Raw genomic sequence first — 12,838 nt, 5'->3', positions numbered from 1 at the left:
TCTACAGCTCCAGGCTCGAGCCTACAGCCCCAGTCTACAGCCCCAGGCTCCAGTCTACAGCTCCAGGCTCCAGCCTACAGCTCCATGCTTCAGCCTACAGCCCCAGGCTCCAGTTTTCAGCTCCAGGCTCCAGCCTACAGCCCCAGGCTCCAGTCTACAGCTCCAGGCTCCAGTCTACAGCCCCAGGTTGCAGTCTACAGCCCCAGGCTCCACCCTACAGCTCCAGGTTCCAGCCTACAGCCCCAGGCGCCAGTTTACAGCCCCATGCTCCAGTCTACAGCCCCAGGATCCAGTCTACAGCCCCAGGCTCCAACCTACAGCCCCAGGCTCCAGTCTACAGCCCCAGGCTCCAGCCTATAGCTCCAGGCTCCAGTTTACAGCTCCAAGCTCCAGTCTACAGCCCCAGGTTGCAGTCTACAGCTCCATGCCCCAGTCTACAGCTCCAGGCTCAAGTAGCAGGCAATATACAGCTTCAGGATTCGCACTCCAGGTTTGAAACTAAACTATTCTTTTTTATTTTACCAGGTAAGACCCACGGAGCTATGTAGCTCTTTGTCAGAAGCGACCCGGCCACAAATTACAGCTCACCGAAGTTGGCTCATCATCATGTGGACATTTATAGCAGCCAAATACTTTCAACGCGTGTTTATTCTAAATGAGGAGCCGGCGAAAAATGCACGCGACCACGGAGAAGGAGAGAAAGATACTTTTGACTTTTAAACCACTTTTATTGCCGCCAGCAGCAACAGCACTTTAGGCGATTCCGATACGAAACACACAAAGTCACCGGCGAACAAATTAAAATAAACGCTACAAATCCACGCGCTGCGGCGCTCAATGCACCGCGCGCAACACGAAAGAAAAGTCACGTGGGAGAGATACGCAAACTCCAAGCATACAACCCACGGGCCCACGTGTATAGCAAGGCGAGGAATTTTACAGCCGCAAGCTTCAGGTGACGGAAACTCGCTGGGGGGGGTGGGGGGGGCTGCAGTTTGCGGGCCCCAACTTCAGGATGCGGGCAGCACATGCGCACCTCGAGGCTGCATGCTGCAGGAGGTGGCGGCCGTGACGCGGGGAGATGCAGCGGCTTGATAAGCAAGAGGCTCTCCTTCCTCCTTCTCTCGCTTCCGCGTGTTCGCGTTGCAGGAGCCACATCCCCCAGCCGGCATCGAAGATGGACAGCGAGGGCCTCCCGGGAGACGTGGCCGCGCTCATCAAGGGCAAGTCGTCTGCAGCGAGAGTACACCACCACCACCACCACACACACAAACACAAACACGCCCGTCTCCGACCCTCAAGCCTCTTCGCGACTCTCTGTCCCCGTGTCTTCTTCCCCCGTGTCTCTCGTGTCTCCGTGTCTCTCCGTCTCCGTCACAGCCCGCCACGTCCACCACGACCTTACTTGGTCCTAAACCTGCTCATACGATTATAGGAATGTAGGGTACACACTAGTAGAGTATACAGTGATATAATGCGTATTCTTGCGGTAGTGCCGTGTATACTCACTCTAAGGCAGCCCTATAGCAGCTCCGCTCTCTTAGAGTTGAGAGAGGAGCCCTGTGAATGGGTATACAATGCGGTCAGCTGTCCGAATTACGACAATGTTTGTTTTTGATTGAATTCACAAGCGACGAACAGACAGCGTTGTTTTGGGCGTATGATTTGAACGAGTCTACTACTCTCTCTCTCTAGCGTATGGGCGACTATGTGCAAAATCACACGTCCAAGTTTAAGTCTGCGAGCCAATCGATAGCGTCATGAGTAGCGCGACCAATACTGCTCAGTAGGATGCAGTTACATTTTGATTTAAAGCCTTCGTGACTGCAGGGATTCATATTCTTGGTTCTTTCGGTAAAGTCACCACGTAGAAGGGAAAGAATAAAATAATAAAAATATAAAACAATAAAATTCTCACGACGTTTCAACTGCAACACAAGCAATCATCATCATCAGGTGTGAAAACCACAACAAGAAAATTTAAAAAAGTGGCGGCTTTTTAACGTTAGTGCTAACGTTAGCACTAACGTTATACTGTGTAGGAACCTCCTGGTTACACCACCAGCCCACGCGGGGATTATTGTGTCCGTCCGTCGTGCATCCAAAAATGGGAGGGGTGGGGCTGGGTGGAGAGGAGAGGGTGGGGAGGGGCTGGGTGGGGAGAGGTGGGGAGGGGCTGGGTGGGGAGGGGCTGTGTGGGGAGGGAGGGGCTGGGTGGGGGTGGGAGGGGTGGGGCTGGGTGGGGAGGGGCTGGTCACCCCGTGGTGCCCTTATCAAACTCAACGTTTGACCTACTCACGCCGGCTTGTGCCCGCCCTCACAGTAGGGCATATTTGCGGAATGCACCACGTGGTGCCTCCGTTGTTGACCCTGGCCATTGACCGAGCAACCCGACGTTCCTACCAGCTCCCTCCGCAGGAGAATGTGTTATAATAATGGGGGTTTTCCCTTTTTTTTCTGGCAACAAAACTGAAACCTTTTTACTAGGACTCATGTGTGCATTAACCACAATACTTGTGGTCAAAATGCAAACAAAGAACACTCTGATAATAAAAAAAGGGGAAAACCCCATTATTATATTTTGGTACTGGCAAAGGAGGTCTAATGATGATGATGTTTTTAATAGTTTTAAATGAAATGCCCCTACAGAATCTGCCGCTTCCGCACAGGGGCAGATTCTGTAGGGGCACCTAGTGGGGGGGTGGGGGGGGGTCAGACATTTGTGACGATGTGTGACGATGGCGGGGAGGGGGGGGTGAGAAATGTGACGTCACATCAAAATGCGCAACTTTTAAATAAATATAGACGACACGTTCTACTTAATTAAATATTTTTTTAAATAAATGTTTCCTCCTACAACATCAGAGTGCAGCGCCACATTAAATACTCACTACAATGACAATAGTTTAAAGCTATCTGAAGCGTGTTTTCTTTTCCAAATGGAAATATCTTTTTTTTTGGAGGGGGGGAGGGGCAGAGCTTTGTGACGTCATATTTGAGGGGGGTCTGACTTTTTGTGACGCCGTGTGACGAGGGTGGAGGGGGGGTCAAAAAATCAACCAAAAATCGCGTGACGTCATTCATGGACGGTCCCACAGCGCTCACAGCCGCTGTGGGGCATTCAACTTCTGGGTGGGGTTGGGGAGGCTGCGGTGAGACCAGCGAGCCAACGTCGTAAGGGATTGTGGAGCTTGAGTGCATGCTGCTGGAGCAATGCAAATAATCGGAGGCACGCGCGAGCGGATGCCCGTTTATTCCATCTCCTCCTCGGTGGGTTGCTCCATTGGCAGAGCTACGAAGGGGGGGGGAAGGCGATGGCATGGGGGTGGAGGGGGGGCTTTCGTCTAGCAGTAGATTGATCATGGCTGATGATAGATTATCTTTAATGAGACTATTAAGGGTTTGTTTTGTTTACAGGATGTCCAGTAGGGGGGGCGGGTCAGCGAGTTGCAACAACAACAAAAAAGATATGCGCGTAAAATAGAGAAAAGCTAAACGTGTTATGAAAAATTACAAAAGGAAAAAAATGATAACATGTCTAACGCGTCGGCTTTCGCGACCAATATTCTTCATAATAAAAGGTGTTTGGGTTCGATCGCGTAAGTATAAATGTGTCGTAACCCTCCACCACCCGACACAGCTAGCAAGGTTTGTCACGTGAACAAATGCGCGTCAATGAGTTACTACTTTAGCCCACCGATGTGCCGGAGAGTAAATTCACAACATTTACAATTTGAGTTGTACGACGTTTCGCTGATAATTACAACCAGCATCATCGGGAGATTTGCCGGATGTTACCATCTAACCCAAAAAAAACTTTAATATGAATCAATAACGTGTAAAGGTACAACTTCCATAAATTCATCATATTCCTACCGATTTTTCAATGCTCAATGCAAGCTTGGGCAAGGCAGCAAAACAACAGTCCCAGACGACACGAAGACGACAACACACACAGTACTCCCCTCAATAATGATCCACGTCAACATTGAACTATCGATACACGGGTGGTGAAGCTTCAAAGCTAGACATCTCATTGGCTAATATGATTGCACCCAGCACCAATCTCCGGCTCCACAATCAGAAGTTGTATTCATACCGGAGAAATCCGATAAACTATAAAGCTCTTCTCGACAGATGTCCAGTAGGGGCGGGTCTGAACGTTCCATCAGCAAAACAACACAAACACTCGATGGGAGCGCAAAGTATAGGCGGGGTCAACAAATCGCTTAAAAACTAAAAACAAATAAAACGACATCATTAATTTGTTGTCTTACCTGCTAAAAACCCACTTGAGCGATCGGCTTATTTTTTTTTATTTTCCAAACGACTGTTCAACGGCCAGCATTGCCCCTGACCCGTTCGTCATCGGGGCACTTCGAGGCCCATCACGGGCAGGAGCCTCGCAGCGAACGAAACGCCGAGGCCACGGGTGTCGTGGGCACGTCTTTGACGGAAACGCCTCGGCGATTCCGCGAGAAGTCGGCGCTCGTGCGTGTGCGTAGTGGATGGGGAGCGGTGGTGTAGCGGTTAGCGCTCCAAACCTGGCGATTCCTGCTCACGGTCAAAATCAGTGACGATTATCTGAACCGGTCCTGGGCCACCCCTGGGTCGATTCAGCCTCAAACGAGTACCTGGTGCAGTCTGTAAGCATCGCCACTGGGGATACAAAGGCGGCCGGGCGTGGTGCTGGCCACCCACCCCATCGTGTGCCGTTCCGGCTTTCATAGGTGCTCGCTAACAGCACTTGCCCCTACAGTCTGTTAAGGCTACACGGGGGATCTTTTGTGTGTGTGTGGGGTGGGAGGGTGGCTCACGGTGCTCTTTCGCGTTGATTTCCTGCAGAGATGGACAAGTTCCTGAGGGCGATCGCCGACGAGAAGATGGACGTGAAGACCAAGGTGCTCAAGATCTCGCTGCAGAAAAGCGTGCGGCTCTGCCGGGATCAGTAAGCGCCATTGAAATGTTCTCGCGCGCACGCTCAGTTTTGAGATTATTTTGAATTTCCCCGTGAGTCAATTTGCCCTCAAATCGGGTTTCATCAGCAGAAAAAAAAACAACACCGACCGCGACATACGCAAGAAGTCACAGTGATTACTATTTGGTTATTTCGGTAAAGTCACGTAGAAAATAATACGACGTTTCGGTTCCTACGCAAGCAACCATGATCAGGTAAGAATGAATGATAAAAAACAGACACGGAAACAACACGTGTCTCTCTGCATGTGTGTCTGTGTGTGTGTATCTCTGCATGTGTGTCTGTGTGTGTCTCTCTGCATGTGTGTCTGTGTGTGTGTCTCTCTGCATGTGTGTCTCTCTGCATTTGTGTCTGTGTGTGTCTGTGTGTCTCTCTGAATGTGTGCCTGTGTGTGTGTCTCTCTCCATGTGCGTCTGTGTGTTTGTCTCTCTGCATGTGTGTTTGTGTGTGTCTGTGTGTGTGTGGGAGCGTGGCGGTGAGGTGTGGGAAGCTGTAAGCCCCAAGCTACTTTGGGCTCGCCTTCCCATCAATCGGAGGCGAGGATTGGTGGTCGTGGTTACTTATGCCCCCACCGAAGACGAACATCCGTGCAGGGATGCAGGCAAAGCCGATGAGTCAGATGCCTTCTATGACCTCCTGTCACAGGTGCTGGCTAAAGTGGCCCCTCGGGATAGAGTCATCTTGTTTGGTGACTTCAATGCCCGAGTTGGTCTGGAGTGATTGGAGGGGATGGGCCGGATCAGCTCAATAACAACGGTAGGAGGCTGCTAGATTTTTGTGCAGCCCATGGGCTTGTAATTACCAACATGCTGTTCCGGCATCGGCGCATCCACACAACATCATGGATGCATGCCGGGTCCAAGCAAGAACATCTGCTGGACTACATAGTGACAGACCAGCGGATGCGAGCCCATGTCCTTGACACCAGGACCTACCGTGGAGCTGACCTGCCCTCTGACCATCGACTTGTCATCTGCAAGATGCGCCTGCCATTTTTCCTCTCCGGTGGTGGGTGTACACCCAGGACCCCATTCCAACCAAAAGTGGCCTGGTTTCAGTTATCTGAAGAAAGTTGCAAGCGAGAATTTCATCATCGCCTGCGGCTGGGGTTGGCATCGTTCCCCACTCCTCCTGATGTCGAGGGTAAATGGGCGAGGTTTAGGACGGTGACTCATGCAGCTGCAATGATTGCTTTGGGTACGCGGTCCAGACCTCCCCAGACCTTGGCTGACAGAGGAGGTGTTCAGGCTGGCTGATAAAAAGCGACAGGCCCACTGTCATCGGCTACAGAATCCCACGTCAGAGAATGAGGAGGCTTACCACAGCCTTCGCTCGGAGGTTCGGAGAGCCGTGAGGCGCTGCAAGGATGGGTGGTGGTCGCGGGTTGCTGAGGAGATGGAGTCTGCCGCAGTGGCCCGCGATCACAAATCTCTATTTAACTCCATCAAAAAAGTAACCTGCAGCGCCACACCTATTACCATCATTAGGGGAAAAAACGGTGATCCAATCTCCGACCCCCAGGAACAGGTTTGCAGATTTGCTGAGCATTTCTCTGAGGTCCTGGGGGAGGGAAAATCCCTCAGCCAGGAAAACATCGTGGCACAAAGTGAGGATGACCCTGCTGAGGCTGCGGTGCCTCAAATATTGGAAGAAGTCACCCCCTGTGAGTGGCTGGCTGAAGTGCCATCTGTTGAGGAAGTACTGAAGGCGATCCGGAGTCTGAGACCAGGAAAGGCAGCGGGCAGAGATGATCTCCCAAGCGAAGTGCTGATGGAGGGTGGCGTTTGTGCACAGCCAGCCCTATATGACATCATAACAACAATCGGGACCACTGAACGGGTTTCGCAGGATTGGAAGGATGTCCTCTTTAAAAAGGGAGACCGCACAGACTGTAACAACTACAGGGGCATCTTGCTCCTCAGTGTGCCAGGAAAGGTCCTGGCAAGGATTATTCAACATCGCCTTGCCAGGCACGCAGAGGAGAGGCTTGCGGAGCCCCAATGCGGTTTCAGGAAAGGGCGGTCCTGCACAGATGCCATATTTTCTGTCCGTCTGCTACAGCAGATGTGTATGGAATTCCAGCAAGACTTACATCTCTGCTTTATTGACCTGGTCAAGGCCTATGATACCATCAGTAGGCCTGGGCTCTGGGTTGTTATTCGTGCTTTTGGCGTACCTGACCCTCTGCTCACGATCATTAAGGACCTTCATGATGGTGAGCAGCCCCGGGTAAAACTACATGGCCGGGAGTCCGAGCCATTCCCTGTACACCTTGGGGTGCGACAGGGATGTCCTCTGGCTCCCACATTATTTAACATCTATTTTGACCACGTAGTTCGTGAAGCCTTCAATAGCTGTACCGGGCGAATCTCCATATGGTACAGATTTAATGGGAGGCTGATCGATGCCCGGGTGCGGTCAAGGGATGGCTCCCTATTGCTCAACCACGTTATGTGTGCTGATGATTTGGTAATATCTGCTCATTCAGAGGAGGAGTTGGAGACACTGCTGCTGAGACTGGAGCGTGCCACTAAGAGATGGGGCCTTACCATCAGCCCCACCAAAACTAAGCACCTGCCTGGGTATTTTGTACCATCGGACACTCCACCCCCACAACTCCCAATCCGTGATGGGGCAGTTGTGGACAGAGTGGAGAGTTTCCCATACCTGGGCAGTGTGCTTATGACCGGCTCCAGTTTAACAGCAGAGGTCTCACTCCGAATGAGTCGAGCGGCAATATCTTTTCATCGGTTGCGTAACGCTGTGTGGAAGCTACCTGGTCTGTCGCTCCGCACTAAGCTTCAGGTCTTCTCGGCCACGGTCATTCCCTCACTTCTTCTACGCTTGCGAAACGTGGACCCCCCTAATGGAACATCTTCGTCGGTTAGAAACATTTAGGCTGGCCTGCCTACGATCCATCCTGGGTTTAACCAGACTGGATTGTGTGAGGAGCTCACAAATCCTTGAAAGATCTGGGCAAGGTCCCATCGGTGAGCTCCTGCGGCAGGTAAGGCTGCGTTGTCTGGGTCACGTCGCCCGCATGCCCAGCCACCGCATGCCGAAACAGCTTTTGTTCGGCCGGATTGAGGGGGCTAAACGGGCGCAGCACGGGCTAGAGAAGAGATGGAGTGATGTGGTACAGGAGGACGTGGAGCTGAGTGGACTTGCCGATGACTGGTACCAGCGATGTCAAGATCGGCCTCTGTGGAGGAGGCTCGTGAAGGACGCTACTGGGCAGTTGGAGGTAGTCGCCCTCCAACAACAACGGAGGGCGGAGGAGCGACGCTCACAACAACGAGCGGAGCGCCGGGTGGCTAAAGCACAGCAGGTTGGCACAGTAGGGGGGACAGGTGGTGCATCAGCCAGTCATCTCAGTCAGTCGACCCGTGGCACCTGGGTCTGCCCCGTGACCTCCTGCCAGCGGGCATTCGACACTTCATGTGGCCTCAGGGTGCACGTGGTCTGGCACAGGCGTTGTGGTGACGTCACCACCACTTCGTGGCGAATGGCGGTTGTTGTTGTGTCTCTCTGCATGTGTGTCTGTGTGTGTCTCTCTGCATGTGTGTCTGTGTGTGTGTCTCTCTGCATGTGTGTCTGTGTGTGTGTCTCTCTGCATGTGTGTCTGTGTGTGTGTCTCTCTGCATGTGTGTCTGTGTGTGTGTCTCTCTGCATGTGTGTCTGCGTCTGTGTGTCTCTCTGCATGTGTGTCTGTGTGTGTCTCTCTCTGCATGTGTGTCTGTGTATGTGTCTCTCTGCATGTGTGTCTGTGTGTGTGTCTCTCTCTGCATGTGTGTCTGTGTGTGTCTCTCTCTGCATGTGTGTCTGTGTGTGTGTCTCTCTGCATGTGTGTCTGTGTGTGTCTCTCTGCATGTGTGTCTGTGTGTGTGTCTCTCTGCATGTGTGTCTGTGTGTGTGTCTCTCTGCATGTGTGTCTGTGTCTGTGTGTGTCTCTCTGCATGTGTGTCTGTGTGTGTCTGTGTGTGTGTTTCTCTGCATGTGTGTTTGTGTGTGTCTCTCTGCATGTGTGTCTGTGTGTGTCACTCTACATGTGTGTCTGTGTGTGTGTCTCTCTGCATGTGTGTCTGTGTCTGTGTGTGTCTCTCTGCATGTGTGTCTGTATGTGTGTCTCTCTGCATGTGTGTCTGTGTGTGTGTCTCTCTGCATGTGTGTCTGTGTGTGTGTCTCTCTCTGCATGTGTGTCTGTGTGTGTGTCTCTCTGCATGTGTGTCTGTGTGTGTCTCTCTCTGCATGTGTGTGCCTGCCTATGTTGTTCCCGTGTTTGTGTTTTATCATTCATTCTTACCTGATGATGCCTGCATGTGTTGCAACCGAAACGTCTTATTCCATTATTACTTGATTTTATATTCTACGTGACTTTACCGAAAGAACCAAAGATTAATTCCTGCAGTCACGAAAGCTTCGAATCTAGTTTAACTCGTAGTCAAATTAACAAATAAATAAACAATAATGGATAAGCGAAAAGACAAAAATTAGATAGCAAATTAGAACGATTTCACATCCCGACCGACAGAAGGGCTTCATTTTACTCGGGCCGTGGTCTGGATTCGGCTCCGTGTGGGGCCTGTTCCGTGACGTCATTTATTCAGGACCCTCCATCTCATATGGACCACCGTGTAATGCGGGATCTTGATATATTGAGAGGGGGGGGAGGGGTTGTACTCTTTGGTTCTATTCGGTAAAGTCACGTAGGTAAAAAAAAAAATAATAATAAAAAATAATAAAAATCGTGATATTTACTTATTTTTGCCTACGTGACTTTACCGAATAGAACCAAAGAGTATGGATCCTTGCAGTCACGAAAGCTTCAAATCTAGAAGGGGAGGGTTGCTTTTAACGAATTCGAAAAAAATGAATCTTCTTGTTATTTTGCTTGCCGACCACTGTGCCCATGGGTGGCCTCAATCGAGCCTCAAGAATCCCTCCGCTATCGTGAACAACTCACCCACGTTTTGGGATGATTGTTAAATTCGTTATTTATATAAAAAAAAAAATCATGTTATTTATCGTCGTAGATTATTGCTCTATGTGTTAGGCTTCTACTCCGTGCCTCTACTCTCGTCACGTCCACCCTTCCAATTGTATCCGGGGTGGTAGCACGTTGGCCGCTTGTTGCAGAGATTCGCGGTTCCAAATCAAGCGGGCGCCCTGGTTAATACTGCGGGCGTATTGCCCGTACATCACGCTGCGACTGCCGTCTGCTTCCAAAGTTGAAGTAAAATAATTCCATGACGTCATTGACTAACTGTGCGGCCCACATTTGTCAGCTTGGAAGAAAGTAATGTCAATTGGAAATGTAAACTAAAAATATAAATATATATTTTTTTTTTACCAGCTCAGGCCCACTGAGCTATAGTAGGTTTCAGTAGGGAGAGAACTTCGTGTCGTTTTGATTCTTCCGAGGCCCTCTCATAGCTGACAGACCTCGACATTGGCCCAACATTTAACTAAACTTTTGTTTTATTTTATTGTACCAGGTAAGGTCCACTGAGCTACATAGCTCTTTTTCAGAAGCGACCTGGCCACAAATTTTAGCTCAACGGAGTGGCGTATCGTGTGGAAATGTGCAGCAGCCAATAACTCTAAACCCACGTCGATTCTAAACGTGGAGGGAACAACCGGAGGACCCGGAGAAAAATCCACGCGACCACGGGGAAAACGCGCAAACTCCACATTTTCAGGCGTTAAAGTCGAGATGGAACCCGCGACCTCCTGTAAAGCAGGCGAGGTAGTCAATATCTCCTAGCCACCGTGGCGCCCCTCTTGAAAAAGGGGGTCACGAGACTCAGTGAGGCTGCTCCTTGGTAAACAAACATGATGATGATGATAATAATAATAATAATACATTTCATACTCTTTGGTTCTTTCGGTAAAGTCACGTAGTTAGAAATAAAATAAAAAATAAAATAAAAATAAAGTAAAAAAAAACGAATACATTTCGTTCTACCGCATCGTTCCAACTCACCCTCAAGTCTCCCTCCTGCTCACCCCCGTCTTAGGCGGTTTGCGCGTCTGTGCGGGAGACGTCATTAAACCATTTCCAGTGAGTGCAGCTTCATTTCCCAGCCAAAAAAAAGGAAGTCACAATTAACCGTTAGGGGCAATTGAATTCCAGTGGCACAGCCGTTGCATGTATAAGTGCTTCCCGCTGTGACAATGTAACTAGGAGCTAGCAGTCAGTAACCGGTAGGCAAAAACAACACACGGAAAAATCTGAGTTCCTTCAAATGCATTCACGATGACAATGCCGCGCTAATTGCAATTGCATGCTTTCACCGCGAATTAATTACTCGCCTCTCTTGGGGGGGGGGGGGGAGGAACGAGGTGGGAGGTAATAGTTAAATTGCAATTAATTATGCAGTACGTACAGCGGTAATAGTCTGTGTCTAGATCACCGTTCAGTTTGCAATTAAAATAAAAAGAACATCCTAACTGTTTTCGTAAATTAGATTTAACTTTGCAAAGTTATTATGCCTCTTTTTTTTTTGGGGGGGGGGCCCAAGTTCGTAAATTAAAGAGCGCGTGTCTACTCACAGACGTGGGGGGGGGGGACCTTTATTTGGAGCGTGTGTGGCTAATGAAGTGTTAAATAAGTACAGCCTGCTTCCCTACCCATTCTCATCTCTTCACTTCCCTCGCAATGCCATCAACCCTCCTTCCCAATCCTTCCCACCGTCGCATTTATTCTCTTTCCATCCCATTCCCATCTGGTCACATTCCTTCACGTCCAATCACACATCTTCCCATCCAATACCTACCCAATTCCATCCAATCCCATTAAAACCCATCACGTCCACTCACATCAAATTCCATCCGCTTCACGTGCCTTACCCTCCCTTAGCATCCTCTACGAAATGTATTCCCATCTCGCTGCACTCCATCCCTTATCGTCCACTTGCCATCCCCTCTAAACCCACTCCTTCCTCTTCCACTCCAGCATAATTTTATCCCATCCTATTTCAGTGAAATTACCGTGCCACCTCATCACAACGCTTGACCCATCTCGTCCAATCTCATCCCAGCCCTTCCCGTGCTTTGGCGTGCTGTCCGTCTTTTTCACAAAGGCCTTTTTCATTGGAGACGGCGCGTCCCGTCCTGCGATGGACTTCATTCCATGCGAAGTGAAAAAAATAATCCCACGAATCGAGTGCATAGCCGTGTGATCCGCACGTGCAGTCACGCCACGGGGGCCCCTAACACGACAATAAATGTCAACTTCAGAGTTTAACGAGAGACGTTTGCAATAAATCCGAGCCTTAAAAAAGAAAACATTCAAATGAAACATACTTCGGGTGCCAGAAGGTGAAAGAGCGATACCGGTTCCGTTTTGATTTTCGAGTTTCAACAGATATAGCCAGATGCACGGACGGAGGACCGCTATATTTTATGGTTAGATGAGAGCCCAGGTGAGACCGGAGGAGCGGTGTCTCCCGAGGGAGGAGGTTCACCAACACGGCGGGGAATCACACCTGCCGCGCGACCATCGTTTAAGCCTTCCTAACTTATTAACCTCTTTTTTTATTTTTACCAGGTAAGACTCCAATGAGCTACATTGATCGTCTTTTTTTAGAGGTGACCTGGCCACAAATGATAGCTCAACGGAGCGGCTCATCGCGTGCAAATTCATTGCGGCCAAATACTCCAAACGCGAGTTGATTCTAAATGTGTGTGGGGGGGGGGGGGATCTGGCGGACTCGGAGAAAAATCCACGCGACCACGGGGAGCGAGTCTTCAAACACATTCTCCTGCGGAGGGAGCTGGTAGGAACGTTGGGTTGCTCGGTCAATGGCCAGGGTCAACGGCGGCACCACCACGTGGTGTGTTCAGCACAATATGCCCGAC

At 50.2% G+C, this 12,838-nt stretch overlaps 1 protein-coding gene and 1 long non-coding RNA gene across 6 annotated transcripts in view; one reads left to right on the top strand and one right to left on the bottom strand.

Moving 5' to 3' along the window:
• Positions 1-220: 220 nt before the first annotated feature.
• LOC142929782 (uncharacterized) lies at positions 221-11,510 on the bottom strand. Its single transcript, XR_012945941.1, has 3 exons — positions 10,962-11,510; positions 4,818-4,916; positions 221-1,232 (listed from the first exon to the last, which is right to left on the bottom strand). It is a non-coding gene; the product is annotated as an uncharacterized LOC142929782 (long non-coding RNA).
• LOC116944642 (src kinase-associated phosphoprotein 2-B-like) overlaps positions 4,819-12,838 on the top strand; it is a 113,744-nt gene continuing 105,724 nt past the window's right edge. For all 5 annotated transcript variants that reach the window (XM_032958394.2, XM_032958411.2, XM_032958403.2 and 2 more), the window contains exon 1: positions 4,819-4,948. In XM_032958394.2, coding sequence (XP_032814285.2) covers positions 4,848-4,948 — 101 coding nt within the window. In that variant the 5' untranslated portion in view covers positions 4,819-4,847. The remainder of the gene's footprint in view (positions 4,949-12,838) is intronic.

This window comes from Petromyzon marinus, chromosome 2, assembly GCF_048934315.1.
Source record: "Petromyzon marinus isolate PM22_M1 ecotype Great Lakes invasive population chromosome 2, UKy_Petmar_22M1.pri1.0, whole genome shotgun sequence".
Classification (NCBI taxonomy): Eukaryota; Metazoa; Chordata; class Hyperoartia; order Petromyzontiformes; family Petromyzontidae; genus Petromyzon; species Petromyzon marinus.
Note: the sequence above shows the minus strand (reverse complement) of the source record. Positions and strands in the feature narration are given on the sequence as shown.